Consider the following 21484-nt stretch of genomic DNA (forward strand, 5'->3'; position numbering starts at 1 on the left):
AAGGGAGGCCTTCTTTCAGGGCTGGGCTGTGGAGGCTGGCAGGGCCGATGTGCAGCCACCCCCTGCCCCCAGTCGCCAGGTGGACCCTGAAGGGACCCGGGTCCAGGAGGCCCTGCGGGCCCATTTCAATAAGGCCGCAGGGTGAATGCTGGCAGGCCTCCCATTGCCCCTCCCCCATCCTCCACAACACTTCCTGCCCCTACGCACACACCACAGAGCACCCAAGAGCACACCCCCCCACCTTTCTTGAAAATAAAAACAGACATTTGTTTGTAAAATCAGATCTATGTTGAACTCGCCTTATTAATATCTTAACTAACTATTTACAGTCCGAATAAATATTACATATATATATATTATAAGTCCGATAAGATGAAAGAAAAAAAGGGGAAGACAAGGAAGGGGAGAACTATGTACATGGGGGGGCAGGTATCAGCATCATAATAACAACAGGGGTCTAATAGAAACTATTTACAAATGAACATAAAACTGAGGGGAATATATAAAAAGGGGGGGGCCACGTCCTGGGCCCCACACCCCCTAATGTCCAGCGCTGGGGGTGGGCGGCCGCAATCCACGCCTTGGCCTCAGCCCTGGCCAGGGCTGGCTGGGGGCGGGGCGGACTGGGAGATAAGGCCGGCGGGTGTCAGCTGTCCCCAGGTCCCCCTCGGCAGAAGTGCCCTCGTTGGCGGGTGGCAGTGCGACGGCGGGTGGAGCAGCGGGTGGAGCAGGCAGGGTGGGCAGAGCGGCGGCCGGCGCGGCATGGGGGGCCAAGTAGTCCGCAATACGCTCGAACGTACGCATGAAGGCCCCCCATGCCTCCTGGAGCCAGGCCAGTGCCCGCTCCTGCAGTTCAAGGCGCCGCTCCTCCACCCGCAGACGCTGCTCGGCGACTTCCAGCTGCCGATGGTGGATCTCCAGCAGCTGGGGGTCCATCGCCGTCCGGTGTTGGTGCTGGCTTCGCTGTCGTCCCCGCCGTGGGGCTGGTCAGTCCTCCGCCGAGGGGCTGGCCTGGAGTGATGGCCCCGGTGGGCTCTCCTGGACCACTGACACCTCGCCGGCACTTTCCGGTCCTTCCGATGGTGCAGCTGCGGAACACAGAGGGGGAAGAAGAGTGGAGACAGCCGTTAGTGTGGGCCCCGAGCCGTGGCCCTTGTCTTCCCACCCCTCTGCTGCAGGTTCCCCATCCCCATCCCCAGGAGATGATGATGATGGGTGTCCCACCTCCTCCCCCCAGGGGACCCTAGGTTCCGCTCCCCCCAACCCAGGGGATGGGGCATGGCACTGTCGTGCTGGGGGCCAGGGTCTGATGCACTCTTCTGAGGGACATGCCACTGCTGTCCTTGGGGCCATGGTCATCTGGGCATGTGGAGGGCCCTGGTCATATCTGTTACCCCCGCCCCTCAACTCCGGGGGTGTGCACTGGGGGAGTACATACCTGATGGTCTGCTCTCACGGTCGGGGGACACCCAGTGGGCGGACGCCCAGCTGGAGCTCCTCGAGGGCAACATAATCCACAGCCCCCCGTCACTGAAGGAGGACGCCCCCTCCTCCTCCTCCTCTGGTGCCCCAGGGGTGGGCTCCTGGGGGGGCCCCCGGGGTGCGGGGCTTACCTCCAGGGCGGACTCCACCTCCAGGGCCTGCTGGGGCTCGTCGGCTGATGTATCAAGCATGGCCGGAGGGGAGGAGGTGTGCCGGGGGCTCAGGATGTCCCTGAGCTCCCTATAAAAGGGGCAAGTGAGGGGGGAGGCCCCAGATCGGCCGGCCGCATCCCAGGCCCGGGTGTAACCCTGCTGCAGCTCCTTCACTTTACTGCGGACGTGATCCGGAGTGCGGGCAGGGTGACCCCGGGCAGCCAGGCCCTCGGCCAGACGAGCGAATGCATCCGCGTTTTGCCTCTTGCTCCCCATTACCTGGAGCCACCTCCTCCTCACTCCAGAGCCCCAGCAGGTCCCGAAGCTCGGCCTCCATCCAGGAGGGCCCCCACTGCTGCTTCCCAGCCTGGCTGCCGGTCTGGGAGCCGTGGCTCCCCTTGGGAGGGGTGCCTGGGGGCACTTTGGGGGCTGGGGGGCGGCCATCGCAGCGGTGGGCGGCTGTTCTGGCTGCAGAGGAGCGTGCAGGCTGGCCACATGGCTGGGCTGCTACCTGCACACTCTGTCAGCTTCCTGCACAGGAAGGCAGGGGGCGGGGAGCTTTAAGGGTCCGCTGCACGCAGCGACCATCGAGCTCAGGGGCTGGAGAGAGCATCTCTCAAGCCCTCAGCTGATGGCCGCCATGGAGGACCCCGCTATTTCGATGTTGCGGGACGCACAACGACTACACGTTCCCTACTTTGACGTTCAACGTCGAAGTAGGGCGCTATTCCCATCTCCTGATTGGGGTAGCGACTTCGACGTCTCGCCGCCTTACGTCGATGTCAACTTCGAAATAGCGCCTGCCACGTGTAGCCGTGACGGGCGCTATTTCAAAGTTGGCGCGGCTACTTCGAAGTAGCCAGCACATGTAGACGTGGCCAATGTGTGTAGTCTCTCTGCTGGCTAGTTTGATGTAGTGCCTAACTTCAAAGTTAACTTCAAAGTTAGTTCCTAGATAGCTATGTCTACACTGGGATGCTACATTGAATAAGCTATTTCGACAAATAGCGTCTACACATCCTCCAGGGCTGGTGCCGTCGACGTTGGACAGCACTACATCGAAATAGGCGCTGCAGGGGAGCGTCTACACACCAAAGCGGCCCAAATCGAAATAAGGGTGCCAGGAACAGCTGCAGACAGGGTCACAGGGCGGACTAGCACTTCCGGGGCAACAGCTAGCCGCTCCCTTAAAGGGCCCCTCCCAGACACACTCCGCCTGCACAGCACGCGGTCTGCAGAGCCACAAGCACGCATGCCCTGTGAAGCACCATGGACCCCAGCAGCAGCCAGAGGTTCACATACCCACCCCTGGAGGACCAGTGGCTGCCCTGCTCAGTGCCATGCAGGAGGCAGCTGACCATCTTTTATTTGAGGAAGATGAGCTGCCCCCAGGGGATGAGGAAGCAGCTCCAGACCTTGCTGCCCTCCCAGCCCCCCACCCCTGGCCGCACACGCCGCTGGCTGTGGAGATACCCCACGAGCATGGAGTGGTGGGAGCGGCTGGTGCTCAGCGAGTGGGACAACGACCGCTGACTCCGGAACTTCCGAATGAGCCGGCAGACATTCCTGGAGCTCTTCCAGTGGCTCACCCATGCCTTACTGCACCAGGACACCCCCGTGCTATGTGCCCTCACTGTAGAGAAACGGGTCAGCATCGCTGTCTGGAAGCTGGACACTCCAGACAGCTACCGATCCGTAGGGCAGCAGTTTGGCGTGGGCAAGGCCACCGTCGGAGCTGTCCTCATGGAGGTAAGAGGACCCAGGGGGAGGGGGGGAGCCCTGAGGGGAGTGGGGGAGCCCTGGGGGGAGGACCAGACACACCCTGCACACCCCTCACCGGTGCTCTCTCGTGTCCTTCCCCTGCAGGTCGTCCACACAATCAATGCCCTGCTCCTCCACAGGCTTGTGCAGTTTGGGGACCTGGATGCTGCCATCGAGGGGTTTGCCAGCCTGGGCTTCCCAAATTGCTTTGGGGCTCTAGATGGGACCCATATCCCCATCCGTGCCCCAGAGCACAGTGGAGGATGCTTCCTGAATAGGAAGGGATACCACTCCGTGGTCCTCCAGGCCATGGTGGACAGCCGGGGCCGCCTCTTGGACATTTATGTTGGCTGGCCTGGCAGCACCCACGATGCCCAGGTGTTCAGAAATTCGGGCCTGTGCCGCTGGCTGGAGGCGGGGACCTACATCCCCCAGCGGGAGATCCCTGTGGGGGACACCACCATGCCCCTCTACCTCGTCGCAGATGCGGCATACCCCCTCCGGCCCTGGCTCATGCACCCCTACACGGGCCATGTCACAGCCAGCCAGGAGCGTTTCAACACGCTCTTGAACCATGCACGCCAGGTGGTTGAGCACACTTTCGGCCGCCTCAAAGGGCGCTGGAGGTGTGTCCTCACCCGCCTGGATGCAGGGCTCACCAATATACCCCAGGTTGTGGGTGCGTGCAGCACACTCCACAACTTGGTGGAGAGCAAGGGAGAGGCCTTCTTCCAGTGCTGGGCTGTGGAAGCTGGCAGGGCTGACGTCCAGCCACCCGCTGCCCCCAGTTGCCAGCTCGACCCTGAGGGGATCCGGGTCCAGGAGGCCCTGCGGGCCCATTTTGACCAGGCTGCAGGGTGAACGCTGGCAGGGCCAGCTGTGGGTGAGCCATCCACTGCACCCCCCCACCCTCCACAACACTCCCTACCCCCACGCCCACACCACAGAGAACCCGAGAGCACACACCGCCCCCACAGTTCTGTGCAATAAATGGAATTTTTTTTTAAACAAAACTGTGCTACATGTATTAATTATTAAAAGAAGAAGGGGGGAACTATGTATATGTACCCTATGTACATGGGGGGGCAGGTACTAAACAGGGGTAGAAGAAAAACTATTTACAAGGATGGGGGGAATATGTCCAAAGGAGGGGGGCCTTGGGGGGCAATGTCCTTGGCCACGCACCCCCTATTGTTCTGTGCCTGGTGTTGTAGGGTGCGACTCACGTCTGGGCCGGAAGCCCCGTCGAGGCTGCGTGGGGGCCAGGAGAACTGGCAGATAGGGCCAGGCGGTGTCCGGAGGCCCATGGTCCCCCTCAGCGGCAGGCCCCAGGATGGCGGATGGTGGAGGGACAGCAGGCGGAGCGGCGGGCAGAGTGGCGGTGGGGCCAAGTGCCGTGCGATGTCCTCGAAGGTGCACAAGAAGGACCCCCAAGCCTCCTGGCGCCAGGCCAGCGCTCGATCTTGGAGATAGAGCAGCCGCTCCTCCACCTGCAGGCACCGCTCAGACACCTCCAGCTGACGCCGGAGGGTGGCAAGCAGCTGGGGGCCCGTGGACGACCGCGGATGGCTCCGACGCTGTTGGGCTTGTCCTGGGGCTAGTCCATGCTCTGCCGAGGGGCTGGCCTGGTGGGATGGCCCCGGTGGGCTCTCTGGGACCACAGATGCCACGCTGGTGCTCTCCAGGCCCTCCGATGGTGCAGCTGTGGAACAGAGCGGGGAAGAAGAGTGGAGACAACCATTAGTCTGGGCCGTGACCCGTGGCCCTTGTCCCCCGACCCCTCTGCTGCTGGTTCCTTATCCCCATCCCCCAGAGATGCTGATGATGATGATGGGTGTCCAACCCCCACCCCCGGGGGACCCTAGGTTCCGCTCCCCCCATCCCCAGGGATGGGGCATGGTGCTGTCCTGCTGGGGGGCAGGGGCTGATGGACTCTTCTGAAGGACATGCCACTGCTGTCGTCGGGGCCATGGTCATCTGGGTGTGTGGAGGGCCCTGGTCATGTCTCTTGTCCCCACCCCTTAACCCCGGGGGTGTGCACTGGGGGAGTACATACTTGATGGTCCGCTCCCATGGTTGGGGGACACCCATCGGGCAGATGCCCTGCTGGAGCTGCGGGAGGGGAGGTCAATTTGGAGCCCCCCGTTGCTGGAGCACTCCTCCTCCTCCTCCTCTGGCGTCCCAGGGGTGGGCTCTTGGGGGGGCCCCTGGGGTTCAGGGCTGGCCTCCAGGGTGGACTCCATCTCCGGGGCCTGCTGGGGCTTGTCGCCCGAGGTGTCAAAGGTGGCTGGGGGGAGGGGGTGTACCGGGGGCCCAGGATGGCCCTGAGCTCCCTGTAAAAGGGGCAAGTGACAGGGGCGGCCCCAGATCGGCTGGCTGCATCCCGGGCCCGGGCGTAACCCTGCCGCAGCTCCTTTACCTTACTCCTGACATGGTCAGGAGTGCGGGCAGGGTGACCCCAGGCAGCCAGACCCTCAGCCAGCTGAGCGAACGCATCCGCGTTCCGCCTCTTGCTCCCCATTACCTGGAGCACCTCCTCCTTGCCCCAGAGCCCCAGCAGGTCCCAGATCTCGGCCCCCATCCAGGAGGGGCCCCGCTGCCTCTTCCCCCACTGGTTTGCAGGCTGGGAGCCCTGGGTCCCCTTGCAGGGGGTGCCCTGTGGGCGCTTGGGGAGGTGGCTGGATGCCGTGGGTGCTGGATGTTGGGTTGGGGCTGGTGAGGACATGCAGGCTGGGCATGTGGCTGTGCTGCTGCCTGCACGCGCTCTCAGCTTCCTGCACAGGAACGCAGGGGGCGGGGAGCTTTAAGGGGCTGCTGCATGTGGTGACCATAGAGCTCAGGGGCTGGAGAGAGCGTCTCTCAACCCCTCAGCTGATGGCCACCATGGAGGACCCCGCTATTTCAATGTTGTGGGACACGGATCATCTACACATGCCCTACTTTGACGTTCAACGTCGAAGTAGGGTGCTATTCCCATCTCCTGATGAGGATAGCGACTTCGACGTCTCGCCACCTTACGTCGATTTCAACTTCGAAATAGCACTCGGCACGTGTAGACGTGGCGGGTGCTATTTCAAAGTTGGCAAGGCTATTTCGAAGTAGCCGGCTAGTGTAGACACGGCTGATCTGTTACATGCTTCCTGCCCTAAACTGCCAAGAAAGGGGGCTGGTTGGTGTGCATCATACTCCATTCCAGAGAACACTGCATTTCAGTCGTGGGTTTTCCATTCTTTTCATCCCACTGTGAGGAGGGAGAACAGAAGGGGATGGTGGGATCATTTGTAAATGGTGTATTTTTAGGGATAACTTTTTATAGTTGCAAGAAATAGTGACAGACGATCTGCCTGTGTAATTTCATAGAAAACTTCTTGCAAGGATACATATTTCATCAGGGATAAATAAATGTAAGAGAAACTGTCTAAACAATACATTCACAGAGTGTCACTCCAGATACTTGGGGCCTGAGCCAAAGCCCATTGTAGTAAATGGAAAGTTCTGGATAAGCAAACAGTAGTGCTGCAGTTCTTTCTAATCCAGACAATAATTTATTTCCTCATCTCCATTAACTGGCACAACATGGCAGAGTCAGTGCTGATATCAGTAGGGCTGTGGCCACACGACCCTTCCTTTCATGCTTTGGAATATGCTAATGACGTGCTGCCATGAGGCACTCCCATGAATATGCCGTGCCTCATCAGCATAATGGTGGCCATGGTTGCTTCGAAACTGCCAGTTTTGAAACGCAAGCTGCCTGTGTAGCTGGGGGTCTTTCAAAATGACCCCCTGCTTTCGAAAGCCCCTTCTTGCCATTTGGTTTTGGGAAGAAGGGGCTTTTGAAATCAGGGGGGTCATTTTGAAAGGCCTCTGTCTACATGGGTGGTGTGTGTTTCGAAACCGGCAGTTTTGAAGCGAGCATGGCCACCATTATTCTAATGAGGTGCAGCATATTAATGGCAGCACCTCATTAGAATATTCCGAAGTACCACATTATCGTAGTCCACCCAAAAGGAGGGGCTAGTGTGGCCACAGCCTGGGAGTTCTTTAGTGCTTCTTTTTCATAGATTTTGAAGACCAGAAGGGACTGTTATGGGTATGAAGTCTGCTGATCTGCTGCATAACACAAACCATAGGCTCTCCCTCAGTAATTTCTACATCTAACCCATAACTTCCATTTGAGCTCTTTCTATGCAATATGTGACTTGAGGAGGAGGTTTGTGGATGGCTGTATCATAGGGCAGTGTCTTATTACTGCTGGGTGGTGGGGAAGGGCAGAAAAGGAGGTAATGGGAAAGAAAGGTGATTGAAAATTGAAACAGAGATACTGAACATATGTATTGCAGCATGAATGGGAGACTGTTTTGTCCCTACTTTTTGGGGGGAGTGTGGTGTGGGGGTTGGGTTATCTAAAAATAGAATTGTGTCCTAAGAATCTAGAAGCCATTTATAGATTTATTCCATATACTGAAAATGTTTCTCTTCCTCTTGGTGTATCTAAATCCAGGATTTTCTTATATCCCAGGAAATTTAGACTGTATAAATGGTATGCTTGTGTGATTTGACTGGGCCATCTGAAAAGCTGAACATGGGTTTGTATGGGATGACCTAGCCTGTGCTGGGACTAACTACAAGGAGAGGGTTATCTCTTCACATGGGGTGAATGTCACTTTGGCACATGACAGTACAATAGAATAATACAGGTTGGCACTCTCTCGTTTGGCATCGTCTGTAATCTGGCATGATTTTAGTTAGCTGGATGACACCTTGTCATGGTGTGGCCAAGTTTCCCATAGTCCCATAAACTTTATTTCCAGCCACCAGTCCTGATTCTCTGTGTTCTGTGATATTATTTAGCTGTAATTTACTACTAAATGTCTTCTAAGAGCCAATTAACAGTGGAAGTGTTGGTAATGTTGCTAGACAATATTTACCTCCCATGGTCAGGCAAATTCCTTCATCCTACTGGTCAGGTCCCAAGGGTGCCAGATTAGAGAGGTTCAACCTGCGTTTAAGATGGACTGTCCAAAATGACCTATTATATAATTTAGAAATGTATAAGTTGTCATTTTTCCAGGAGCTCACAACTATAATTGAAAATTTTCCATCAGAGAACTGCTTTGATCCAAATCAATACAATAAAGTAGCGGGTTTTGGAAATTTCTTATGAATGCAGCTTTTATGTATTTACACCTGACTTTGACACTATAAAGCAGGGGTGAGCAAACTTTTTACATTGGGGCCCAATTTTCACCCCTGCAATTAGCCCCCTCCCTGCACACTAATTTAATCCAAACCAATGGAAATGTCAGCTCTGTTCATATGAAAAAAAAAGACTTTTAGGATGTGTAAGAAATTGAGTCTGTAGAATGTTAAAATGTTATTAATCGGTATAAAAGTGTAAACACACAGATAAAAACAGTGACATATTTCAACATTTCTAATGAGATGGATGAGCTTGAGACCCTGCAACTGACTGTGCTGCACCCTCCTTATGAAATTTCATGCCCTGAAAAGGGTCCACTCCCCACTTTGTGCACCCCTGCAATAGAGTAAGTAGTCACCACACTTGTCTGGGTGCTGTTTATATTTTAAATTGAATACTCTAATTCCAGAATGATGTGCGATTGCTATCATTTTAACTGACATTCCCTTAAATCTGGATAAATACCTTCTGTCCTGAAGCATCAGATCTCTGAAGACCAGGCTCCTGGTTGCTGAACATCCTGTTAATGAAATCTGTTGCTCAGATATGAGTTCCTTCTGCAGAAAAGGCCATGGTTTAGTTGGATCAGAATGATGCGTTCCCTTTGTTTCTGTCATGTTTGTCTTCATTTTATAGCTCACCATTTGTAAGAATGCAGTCCATCTTTTGAAAACATTGATATGTCCAGCATCATTGGTGTAGAAGGAATTGTATAAATTCTAATGAGGGCATTAATGTTACACAAGCCATCAACTTCACAAATGAGGCCCCATGAAATAATAATGTTCAGCTCCGTGCATGACAGAGTTTCACAACATGCTTATTTTCAACTGGGGTGCTGGTAGCTAAAGTTTTACTCTCATCAGCAATCTCAAGCTTAATAGGCTCAAGATAGGTCTGTGTTTACATGGGAGATGTCTTGGGAGTACCCAGATACTTCAGGAAGAAAAGAAAGTGGCATTCTTCCCACTGAACTAGTGTTGAATGAGTGAGTATGCCAGGTCTTAAGGGCATTTGGAAGGTGAAGAAATATGTTTTGGGTATGGAGCAAAGGAAAAGACCTACATGGCTAGAGCTGACAGAGAAATTATTTTTGGGAATTTTCCATAGGAACAAATACCACAAAGTCTTTCATTGGGGGGAAAAAATGAGGGTTCTTTGAAAGATCCCAAACTGAACATTTTCAGTTGCTGAATGTAGATAAAATGTCCCTATTTCTACCTTTTGCGGGAATAAAGCATGCATTTTTTGTTCAGAGCAGGTTTTTTGTGGGGACTAAAAAATCATGTTTTTTCTGTTGCTGTTGGGTTTTTGCTACATAGTCCAACCTTGTCACATGAAATTCAGCCCATTTGAAGTCCTCTTGTGTTTCCAAACGCACAAAATACTTTTCATTTCCTAACCTTTACTTGCTGAATAGCTTTCCTGTGCACTGTTAAAGAGTACATTTGTTTCACCCCAGAAATTATTGCAATTCATAGTGAGTAAAGAAATATTTGAGCCAGATCCTGCACTGGTGCAATTGTGTAGTTCTGTGAAATCATGGGGCTATGACAATTGACAGCAACAGAGGATCTGACCCTTAATTTTTACATGCTGATTTAGGAATTGCTTTGTAATGATATTCGACTTTTGTTAAGACCCTTAATTGGCTCCTTGACCACGAAACATTGTTATGAACACCACACAATTGTCTTAATGACAAGATACGGGGCTAGTAGGTGGTATGATTATGCTTTTCAAAACAGGACACTTTTGCTATCAAGGTTACGTTGGCATTTTCTGTAGTTACTAGCAAAGGGAGGGAGACTTGACCCATTAAGATCTTTGCTGTATTTTTTAAAAAATCTAGGTTTTAAGCCTAGTGTGTTACTATTGACTGTATAAAACCATCATCCTTTTAAATGGATTTACTTGCATACTTACAAGTTCATAAATGATACTTTATAGACTTCTCATGGTTCAGAATGTGAATGGGAGGTAGATGATAACACTGTGCCATACCACTGCAATCTATTGTGTTACCTCTTCATCTCAGGTTGCAGTCCTCTGGGTATTCAGATGCTATCAGCTGTCAGTTTCTTGTGCATGGTTTCTTCCTGCAGAAGCTCAGCAAGTGGAAGATGATAGAACTGAAGCTTTGCCTCCTTTAGGGGAGCAATAGAACTCCAATAAAGACATAAGAGTCAGCGTTCATCTGGGAATCTCAGACAAAGCAGCCTGGAGGAAAAGCATTTCTGTCAAAGGTTTGTTTCAGCTGAAGCCCAAAGAGTACCAGAAAGAACACCTCTGAATAGGCTGGCAAGAAGGAAAGAAAAGCTGAAGACACTGCATGTGAGTATCCTTTAATGATTTTTTAAATCTGCTTTGTTTTCTTTTTAAGCTGAGGAGACCAGCACGTGAAAACCTCATCTAGAGATCAATGAATACACAGAGGAAGAGCAAAACTTGCATTTTTTCCTAAATAATGTTAATAAATGTGAAACATTAGGTATATACTTACTTATCTGCTCTCTAAATATGTGGATTGAACTGTAAAAACAATGGATTTTAAAATCTTTGCAGGTACTGAAAATTCCCCTGTCATTTTTTTCTTTCAAGTATCTACAGACATACTGATCACACAGGTGCTTATTAACAAGGTGTTCGTAAAGGCTTTTGCATCAGTTTATTTTCATGAAACCCAAAGACAAGTAGATGCAGCCTTCATGGTAGCTCTTATTCATTGTGTCTCTTTAAGGTTAGCGATGTTTTCATTCTTCTCAGCAACTGCCAGGTCCATGGAGATAGGGGTTAATTTCCTATAATATCTATGTGAATAAACCTAAGCTAGCCCAGCATGGAAACTGGAAGGATGGAGCAAATAATCCCATCTTTCTGGGATACCTGCTATTGAATTTAATATGTTAGGGACAATTTTTTGTTATTTGAGAGGGTGGGAAGAGAGGTGCATGTGGGAAGAGAGGATGACTGTGGGTTCACGCTTCCTGAAAGTTTGAGAATAAACAGCAATTTATAGCCATGAACAGGTGTATTGTGGGCTGAGCCCTGAAAGGTGGGAGCTGAGGCTGCTCCACACTTTACAGGATCAAACCCTGAGAAATGATCACCACAAATCCAACAGAAAACACTGTTGCACTGTCTCAGCCTAGGTTTTGGGAGCAGTATTAGCAGGGCATTCTTCCAAGCTCTCCGTGTCTGCTACAGTGGTGCAGCACTACCACTCTTTGCAGCAGTTCCGGGGAGCTGTATTGAGAGCTGTTCTACAGCCACTTGGCTCCTTGCGTGTTTCAGGAATTGGTGTTGTAAGAAAGAAGGGGAGCAATATGCATTTCCTGTTGGAGATTTTGCTTGTATTTTGCCAGAGCTCACTGAGGAGCTATAGAGAAATAGTGATTCATGTAAGGCTATTCTCATGGAGATCACTCATTCAGCTGGAAGCTTGCCCTGTACATTTATGAACAGTTCAAATTAATGCTTCGGAAATAGCATGATTTACCTGCCTGCATCTTCTCTTTATAGTGCAGATGAAACGCAATACAGGTTGAACCTCTCTCTTCCAGCACCCTCGGGACCTGGCTGGTGTCGAGCAAGAGAACTTCCTGGACCACCAGAGTTCAATATTGTGTAGTAGTATTACCAGCACTTCCACTGGTTACTGGGCTCTTAAAAGACATTTAGGGGTAAATTAAAGCTAAATAACAGCACAGAACACTGAGAGCTAGGATTCGTGGCTGTAAACAAACTTTATGGACCACAGGAAACTTGGTCACACCATGATAAGTGGCTATCCAGCTAACTAAAATCGTACTGGATAATGGATATTGCTGGACAAGAGAGCTCTGGAATAGAGAGGTTCAACCTGTATTGATATTTTTTCTTGGTGACTTGCGAGTATTACTTCTAGAGCCAGACCAGGACATTGGCACAATAAAGAATGTCCTCAGAGAATTCGTCCCATATCTGATACTGAGACCCCTGTACAATGGGATAGGAACTTAGTCTCTTGAATTGGGATGGTTCCAGTCACTGTGTCATAACTGTTGTGAATTGAACTGATGGCCTGAGTCCAGCTCTCAGTGGAGAGTTCATCACAGTTGGCCTCAGAATGGTCACACTCTCTTAGGAGAAACATTAAGGACTGGATAATTATGGAGATTTATCTACTCCATTCATTCTGAAAAAGGCCCACTGAAGAATAGGGCGATGCTAGATAGATGGATAGATAGATAGATAGATAGATAGATAGATAGATAGGTGACCACTCATTACTGATTATGGGAGTTGTGGATCCTCAGGTGGCTGATAAAGCCTATCCTTGAACCACAAGTTCTATTACATTGAGGATTGATGTTTCCAGGTACAGCAGGAGGCTATTGACCACGATTGGAAGCTGGTCTTCCCTTTCTTCTGCACCTCTTTTCATCCTCAGCTTATCGGTGGGGAAATTCAAAATGCAGGGCACCATTGCATAGGACTTCTGAGTGATCCTGGATGGGTGTCTCCCAAGCGTAAATATCAATATTGCACTTCTTTAAGTGATTCTTCAGCTGCTGAAGACATTGCTCTATTGGTTTATCAGTGTGGGGGTATGTTTTCTGTGCTACTGCCCACAGGTCCTAAGTTTAAAAGAAACTACAGCTTCCAAAGCTGTGTCTACACACTTACAGTATGACACTCATAAGCTACGTCTACACATGAATGCTACATCGAAATAGCTTATTTCGATGTAGAGACATCGAAATAGGCTATTTCGATGAATAACGTCTACACGTCCTCCAGGGCTGGCAACGTCGACGTTCAACATCAACGTTGCGCAGCACCACATCAAAATAGGCGCTGCGAAGGAACATCTACACGCCAAAGTAGCACACATCGAAATAAGGGTGCCAGGAACAGCAGCAGACAGGGTCACAGGGCGGACTAGTGCTTCCGGGGCAACAGCTAGCCGCTCCCTTAAAGGGCCCCTCCCAGACACACTCAGCCTGCGCAGCACGCGGTCTGCAGAGCCATAGGCACGCACACCTCAAGCAACGCAGTCATGGACCCCCAGCAGCAGCAGCCAGAGGTCCACCCAGCCGCCCCGTAGGAGCAGTGCTCGCCCTGCTCGATGACATGCAGGAGGCAGCTAAGCACATCCTTGCCACAGAGGAGGAGCTGCCCGCAGGGGAGAAGGACTCAACCCCGAACCCTGCAGCACCCCGCCCCCGCCCCCCCCCCCCCGCCGCACACGCCGCTGGCTGTGGAGCTACCCCACCAGCACTGACTGGTGGGAGCGGCTGGTGCTCGGAGAGTGGGACGACAACCGCTGGCTCCAGAACTTTCGGATGAGCCGGCAGATATTTCTGGAGCCTTGCCAGTGGCTCACCCCCGCACTCAGGCACCAGGACACCACCATGCGGCGTGCCCTCAGCGTGGAGAAACGGGTCAGCATCGCTGTCTGGAAGCTGGACACTCCAGACAGCTACCGATCCATGGGCCAGCAGTTTGGCATCGGCAAGGCCACCGTCGGGGCTGTCCTCATGGAGGTAAGAGGACCCACAGGGGAAGGCGGGGGGAGGCAGCCCTGGCAGGGGAGGGGAGGGGAGGGGAGGGGAGGGGGGCCCTGGCAGGGGAGGGCCAGACACACCCTGCACACCCCTCATTGGTGCTCTCCCATGTGCTTCCCCTGCAGGTCGTCCACGCCATCAACGCCCTGCTCCTCCACAGGCTCGTGAGCCTGGGGGACCCGGATGCCGCCATCGTGGGCTTTGCCACCCTGGGCTTCCCCAATTGCTTTGGGGCTCTGGATGGGACCCACATCCCCATCCGCGCCCCGGAACACAGTGGAGGACGCTACATAAACAGGAAGGGCTACCACTCAGTGGTCCTCCAGGCCTTGGTGGACAGCCGGGGCCGTTTCCTGGACATTTATGTGGGCTGGGCTGGCAGTACCCATGACGCCAGGGTATTCCGGAACTCGGGCCTGTGCCGCCAGCTGGAGGCAGGGACCTACATCCCCCAGCGGGAGATCCCTCTGGGGGACACCACCATGCCCCTCTGCGTCATCGCAGATGCGGCATACCCCCTCCGGCCCTGGCTCATGCACCCTTACACGGGCCATCTGTCAGCCAGCCAGGAGCGTTTCAACCAGTGCCTGAACCATGCGTGCCAGGTGGTGGAGTGCACATTTGGCCGCCTCAAAGGGCGCTGGAGGTGTCTCCTCACCCACCTTGATGCGGGCCTCACCAACATCCCCCAGATTGTGGGTGCGTGCAGCGCCCTACACAACCTGGTGGAGAGCAAGCGGGAGGCCTTCTTTCACGGCTGGGCTGTGGAGGCCGGCAGGGCCAATGTGCAGCCACCCGCTGCCCCCAGTCGCCAGGTGGACCCTGAAGGGACCCGGGTCCGGGAGGCCCTGCGGGCCCACTTCGATGAGGCCGCAGGGTGAACGTTGGAGGCCCCCCACTGCACCCCCCTCATCCTCCACGACACTCCCTGCCCCTACGCCCACACCACAGAGCACCCAAGAGCACCCCCCCCCGGCACTTTTCTTGTAAAAATAAAAGCAGACAGTTGTTTGTCAACTCAAACATTTTCTTTACTACACAACTCTTATACTATTATGATTATTATTATAAATATTCTTGAACCAGACAAACTATGTATAGGGGAAATCAAACTGACAAATATATATACATTATAAAAATTGGGATAACATGAAAGGGGAAGACAAGGAAGGGGAGAACTATTTACATGAGGGGGTAAGGATCAGCAAAGTAATGGGTCACAAATACAAATTATTTACAAGAAAAGAACAATAAACTGGGGGGAATATATACAAAGGGGGAAGGGGGGGGCCACGTCCTGGGCCCCACGCCCCTACAGTCCAGCGCTGGGGGTGGGCGGCCAGGATCCCCGCCTCGGCCGCAGCCCTGACCGGGGCTGGCTGGGGGCCGGGCGGACCGGGAGATATAGCCGGCGAGTGTCAGCTGGCCCCAGGTCCCCCTCGGCGGAATGGCCCTTGGTGGCGGGTGGCAGTGTGACAGTGGACAGTGCAGCGGCTGGAGCAGCGGGTGGAGTAGGCAGGGCGGGCGCTGTGGCAGCCGGCGCGGCCTGGGTGGCCAGGGAGTCCGCGATGTGGTTGAGGGTCCGCATGTAGGCCCCCCATGCCTCCTGGCACCAGGCCAGCGCCCGCTCCTGGAGGTGGAGGCGGCGTTCCTCCATCCACAGCCGCTGCTCAGCGACCTCCAGCTGCCGACGGTGCAGTGCCAGCAGCTGGGGGTCCGTCGCCAGCGGGTGGTGGTGCTGCGTCCACCGTCTTCCCCGCTATGGGGCCAGTCATTGCTCCGCCGAGGGGCTGGCCTGGAATGATGGCCCTGGAGGGCTTTCCGGGACCACTGACGCCTCGCCGGCGCTCTCCGGTCCTTCCGACGGTGCAGCTGTGGAACACAGGAAGTGGGGAAGAAGAGTGGAGACAGCCGTTAGTGTGGGCCCCGAACCATGGCCCTTGTGCCCCCCACCCCTCTGCTGCAGGTTCCCCATCCCCGTCCCCGGGAGATGCTGCTGTGATGGGGTTCAGGGGTCCCCCTTCACTGCACCCCGTCTGCTGGCAGGAGTGACTCTCACTCAGCAGGTATGACAGGAGGTTTATTAGGCAACAGATGCTCAGTTTCTCCCAGAAGCCACAGTACAGCAGTCAGAGACGGTCCTTCCAACCCGTCCTGGGGAGAAGACCCCGAGGGGTGCCCCTCTGGGGTGTAGCTTTCCCCCTCCTCAGGCTGGCTGCCTTCCAGCTCTCCCTTCCCCTAGCCTCTAACTGCCGCCCCTGATTCAAACCCAGCTCGGCTCCTCCCTCCTCTTTGTTCAGGGCAGAGGTGTAACCTGCCAGTTGTAGCCCCAGGATCATCCTTAGCCACTGGGAGCTATTCAGCTTGTTTCTCATATCTAGCCTGAGTCTCACATTTGCACTCCCCCCACTCTATCACATGCTGCTGCTGCTGCTGCTGCTGCTGCTGCTGGGTGTCCCACCCCCTCCCCCCGGGGAACCCTAGAGGTTCTGCTCCCCCCAGCCCCGGGGATGGCGCATGGCACTGTCGTGCTGGGGGGGGCAGGGGCTGATGCACTCCTGTGAGGGACATGCCACTGCTGTCCCTGGGGCCATGGTCTTCTGGGCATGTGGAGGGCCCTGGCCATATCTATTACCCCCGCCCCTCAACCCCGGAGGTGTGCACCGGGGGGGTACATACCTGATGGTCCACTCCCACGGTTGGGGGACAGCCAGGGGGCAGACGCCCGGCTGGAGCTCCTGGATGGGAGGATGATGTGCAGGCCGGCGTCACTGGAGGACGAGTCCCTCTCCTCCTCCTCCTCCTCCTCTGGTGCCCCGGGGGTGGGCTCCTGGGGGGGCCCCAGGGTGTAGGGCTTGCCTCCGGGGCGGACTCCGCCTCCGGGGCCTGCTGGGGCTCCTTGGCCAAGGTATCAAGAGTGGCCAGAGGGGAAGAGGTGTGCCGGGGACCCAGGATGTCCCTGAGCTCCCTGTAAAAGGGGCAAGTGATGGGGGCAGCCCCAGATCGGCCAGCCGCATCCCGGGCCCGGGCGTAACCCTGCCGCAGCTCCTTCACTTTACTGCGTACATGATCCGGAGTGCGGGCAGGGTGACCCTGGGCGGCCAGGCCCTCGGCCAGCTGAGCGAACCCATCCGCGTTCCGCCTCTTGCTCCCCATTACCTGGAGCACCTCCTCCTCTCTCCAGAGCCCCAGCAGGTCCCGAAGCTCGGCCTCCGTCCAGGAGGGACCCCGCTGCTGCTTCCCCGCCTGGCTGCTGGGCTGTGAGCCCTGGCTCCCCTGGGGGGGGTCCCCTGGGGGCGCTGGGGGGGCTGCCGGGCGGCCATCGCGTTGGGTGGGGGTGGGGGTGGCTGCGGAGGAGCGTGCAGGCTAGCCGTGTGTTACTGCTGCTGCCTGCACACTCTCTCAGCTTCCTGCACAGGAAGGGAGGGGGCGGGGAGCTTTAAGGGGCCACTCCATGCGGCCACCATTGAGCTCAGGGGCTGGAGAGAGCATCTCTCAACCCCTCAGCTGATGGCCGCCATGGAGGACCCCGCAATTTCGCTGTTGCGGGACACGCAACGACTACACGTTCCCTACTTCGATGTTGAACGTTGAAGTAGGGCGCTATTCCCATCCCCTCATGGGGTTAGCGGCTTCGACGTCTCGCCGCCTAACGTCGATGTTAACTTCGAAATAGCACCCAACACGTGTAGCCGTGACGGGCGCTATTTCGAAGTTGGTGCCGCTACTTCGAAGTAGCATGCACGTGTAGACGCAGCTATAAAGCCACTGGAGATAGCAATGATCTGAGTGCTCGTGTGGGCCGTCACTGGCATTTCAACTGCCATGCCCTGTTCAGAGCAAGTTTACAAGACCTGGGATAAAAATGTCAAAAGTACCTAAATGACTTGAGAACCTGTGTCACATTTTCAGAAGTGTCTTTGACACCTGAAGTAAAATTTCATTGCAAGTCAATGGGACTTTGGCGCCTAGGCACTTTTTGGAAATGGGACTTAGCCACTTTTTGAAAGTGTTGCCCATGTTGATTTAAACACAAACATTTATAGGAGTGCTTTGTGCACTAGAGTTTGCACTTCTGCTACCACTGGTAAAGCTACACCAGAAGGAGCAATGAGGGGAAATGTTAAGAAAAGGCTCTGGCCCGTGACCTGTACATTAAAACTTCCTGTTCAATCAACTTTAAAGGAGAGAGCCTGCACTGAAAGTGATCTGGAAAATATTCTTGCTGCTCTCCCCAAAAACTTGATCAGTTTTTGGTATCCAAAAACATTTAGGCCTAAATCTGCCAAATAGAGACAAAAGTGCAAATGGCTGAAAACTGCCTTTTTTCATTTTCATTTTTCCCATAAAAATAGCAAATAAAAGCAAACATTTATCATGTAGTTGTTTGTCATTGGAAATTCAGTGTTCTGTCAATAAAAATGTCTTTATGTAATGATTTCACCCACCCTTCCAGTAACCACTGATTTTTCAAAGAATTGTCGCCAGACTTTTAGCTTCGTGGTTCTCTCTGAAGTCAATGCAGCCAAACCCTGTGTTAAGACTTGGGGATGTAGCTGTTAGGATTACAATTCTGAGAAAATTCTGAACACAATTTTTATTGCCTCAAGATAATAATAGTTTAGTAACAATATTCATTAGAGTTGAATATTCATTAACCCACTTGCTATATTTTAGTGGGGAGATGCTAATTGTATTTGGATAATTAAGAAGGGAACATGCTGGAAGTTTTGTGCTGGGCTGTGTATTTATCAAAAAAGAACACATTGCTAATGACAGTCAGATGGGGTTGAATGCATAATTGAATAGAATAATTAGCCTGGCTCCAAGTCATTCATGTCTTTCCTTCTCCCACCCCTTTTGTCAGTACTCTCTTTATTTATATTCTTCTGATATTTTACAAATAAAGAGTTATGTGCAGTCTTTGATCTGTGCACTCACTGGGAAATGGATCATGGGTAAGAAATTCTACAATATTTCACGTCTAAAGTGTCTTTGAATGTATGCTTTAATTTTTAGTGATAGCATATTCTCTCTAAATCGGGAAAATTTATTAGATCTAGCATGTTAAGTAAGCGTGGTCATGCTTAGGTCAATGCATGGATGGCAGACTGTGAAGAAATTTGTGGATGCTTCAGAAATGGTGCTGGTGAATCAGTAGGTGATAGTTGAAGTTGGCCCTGCTTTTAGCAGAGGTTTAGACAAGATCACCTCCTGAGGTCTCTTCCAACCCATCATTCTGTGATACCGTTGGTTCCGAGTCGGAGTTCACTCAGGCCATTCTAAACTGACCCCTCACTTTCAAAAGGGACATATTAATGAGGGAGTTCAGGAGATGCTAATGAGACACCTGTATGAATATGCAGCACCTCATTAGCATAATGGCAGTCAGGCATAATTTTGAAAGTGCTGCTTTCGGAATGCATGCCGCCCGTTTAGCCAGGGGCCTTTCGAAAGGACCCCCTGACTTTGAAACCCCCTTCTTTCTCTTTGGTTTTAGGAAGAAGGAGCTTCTGAAGTCCAGTGGGTCTTTCTGAAAGGACCCCCTTCTATATGGGTGGTGTGCATTCTGAAAGCGGCACTTTTGAATTGCTCGGGGCTGCTATTATGCTAATGAAACACTGTCATGAATATACAGCACCTCTTTAGCATATTTCAAACTACCTCATTAACATGCACGTTTCGAAAGAGAGGGGCCAGTGTAGACACAGCCTCAGTGTCCCTAAATATGGACAAGGGAACAATGCTTCTGGATGTATCAGCTCTTACGCAAGATGTAAAACTATGGTCCTCTTTAGAGTTTCTGCAGAGGACAGGAATACTGTATTGTGGAGGATTTGAGGATTCTAAAATTTAGGGTTCATCTGAATCAGACCAATCCCTCAAAATATTGAAATTCTCTACAGTGAAAACATGTTAAAAGTACCAAAATATTTTGTTTAGATTCCAGCTTTTTAATGTGTTGAACTGTAGTGTAATACCTCATATGCATTTTTAACAATCAAAGCATAGTTATTTCAGATTCAAATGTTTCAATCTGAACATGTTGCAGGAAGATATTTTGATATCTTCGCATTTTTGTTTACTCTTGAGTTTTTTCCAGAAAGAAAATCTGGCAAAATGTACCTCATTTAGATTTCAATTCAACTGCAGGTTGTGATGGAATATGGCTCTGGCTTTGTAGAACTCTTTTTGACCAGACTATTTCTGGTCATCAAAAATTCCATGGCTGTTTTCATAATCCTGATGTCTTGGACAAATTCAAAATAAGGTAATTTTATTACGTGTATGTAAATTCCTTCTGCAGTTTCAATGGATGAGGAATTTTTGATGTCGGGAACTGTGGGCGGGGGGCAGCCCTTGGCAAGGATGGGAGAGGTGACAGGGATAGGAGGGCAGGGAAGGGGGATGGTGCCCTTGAGAAAAATGCCCTGTAGGGGACATGGGTGGCGAGAGGTTGATAGGGATGGGAACAGGCAGACACACTGCTCCCCAATCCACACCATGAGCATGTTCTCCCCTCACGCCCTGCAGGTCATCCAGGCCATCAACCAGGTTCTCCTGCAGCAGCTAGTCCACACTGGGGACCTCGATGACACTATATGGAGGTTCAACGAGTTGGACTTCCTGAACTGCTTTGGGGCGCTTGATGTACACATATGGCCATCTGGCTCCGGGAACACAGCGGTGGGGCCTATGTGAATCACAAGGGCTACCACTGCATGGTGCTTCAGGCAATCATTGATGCCAAGAGCTGGTTCTAGGACACCTGTGTGTGCTGGTCCAGCTGCACCCAGGATGCACAGGTGTTCCAGAACTTGGGGCAGGGTGGCCAGATGGCTGAGGCGACCTACATCCCCTGGTGGGAGCTCACCATCAAGCATACCACAATGCTGCCCTGCATCATTGTGGAAGCAGCCTACCCCATGCAGGCCTGGCTCATGAGGCCATACCCAGGTCACACCGAACCTACACAGGATGTTTTTAATGAGTGGCTCAACTGGGCCCAGAACACTATAGAACAGGAATTTGGCTGCCTGAAGGGGCGCTTCCAATGCCTTCTCACCACACTGGAGGTGGGCCTCCACAATATCCTGGTGATGCTTTGGGGTGTGTTGCACCCTCCACAGTCTAGTGGAGGCTAAGCAAGAGCCATTTGTGCAGGGGTTGACCTCTGAGGAAGGGCGCGGGCACAAGCAGCCGCCCAATGCCCCGTGTTACTAGGCCCAGCAGGACAGGGTGCAGGTAAGGAAAGGCCTTCACTGGGGAGCCATGCTGACCCACGCCCCCAAGCATGCCCCCCACCCCCATACGCGCACACACTTCCACCACCACTCCCA

General features: G+C 52.8%; 1 protein-coding gene across 1 annotated transcript in view; it reads left to right on the forward strand.

The window, feature by feature from the left end:
* The window catches only part of LOC142023748 (uncharacterized), a 133328-nt gene extending 112482 nt beyond the window's left edge, over nt 1-20846 (forward strand). The window contains exon 3 of the mRNA XM_075015022.1: nt 20679-20846. Coding sequence (XP_074871123.1) covers nt 20679-20846 — 168 coding nt within the window. The remainder of the gene's footprint in view (nt 1-20678) is intronic.
* The last annotated feature ends 638 nt before the right edge of the window (nt 20847-21484 follow it).

Source organism: Carettochelys insculpta, chromosome 20, assembly GCF_033958435.1.
Source record: "Carettochelys insculpta isolate YL-2023 chromosome 20, ASM3395843v1, whole genome shotgun sequence".
NCBI classification, from domain to species: domain Eukaryota; kingdom Metazoa; phylum Chordata; order Testudines; family Carettochelyidae; genus Carettochelys; species Carettochelys insculpta.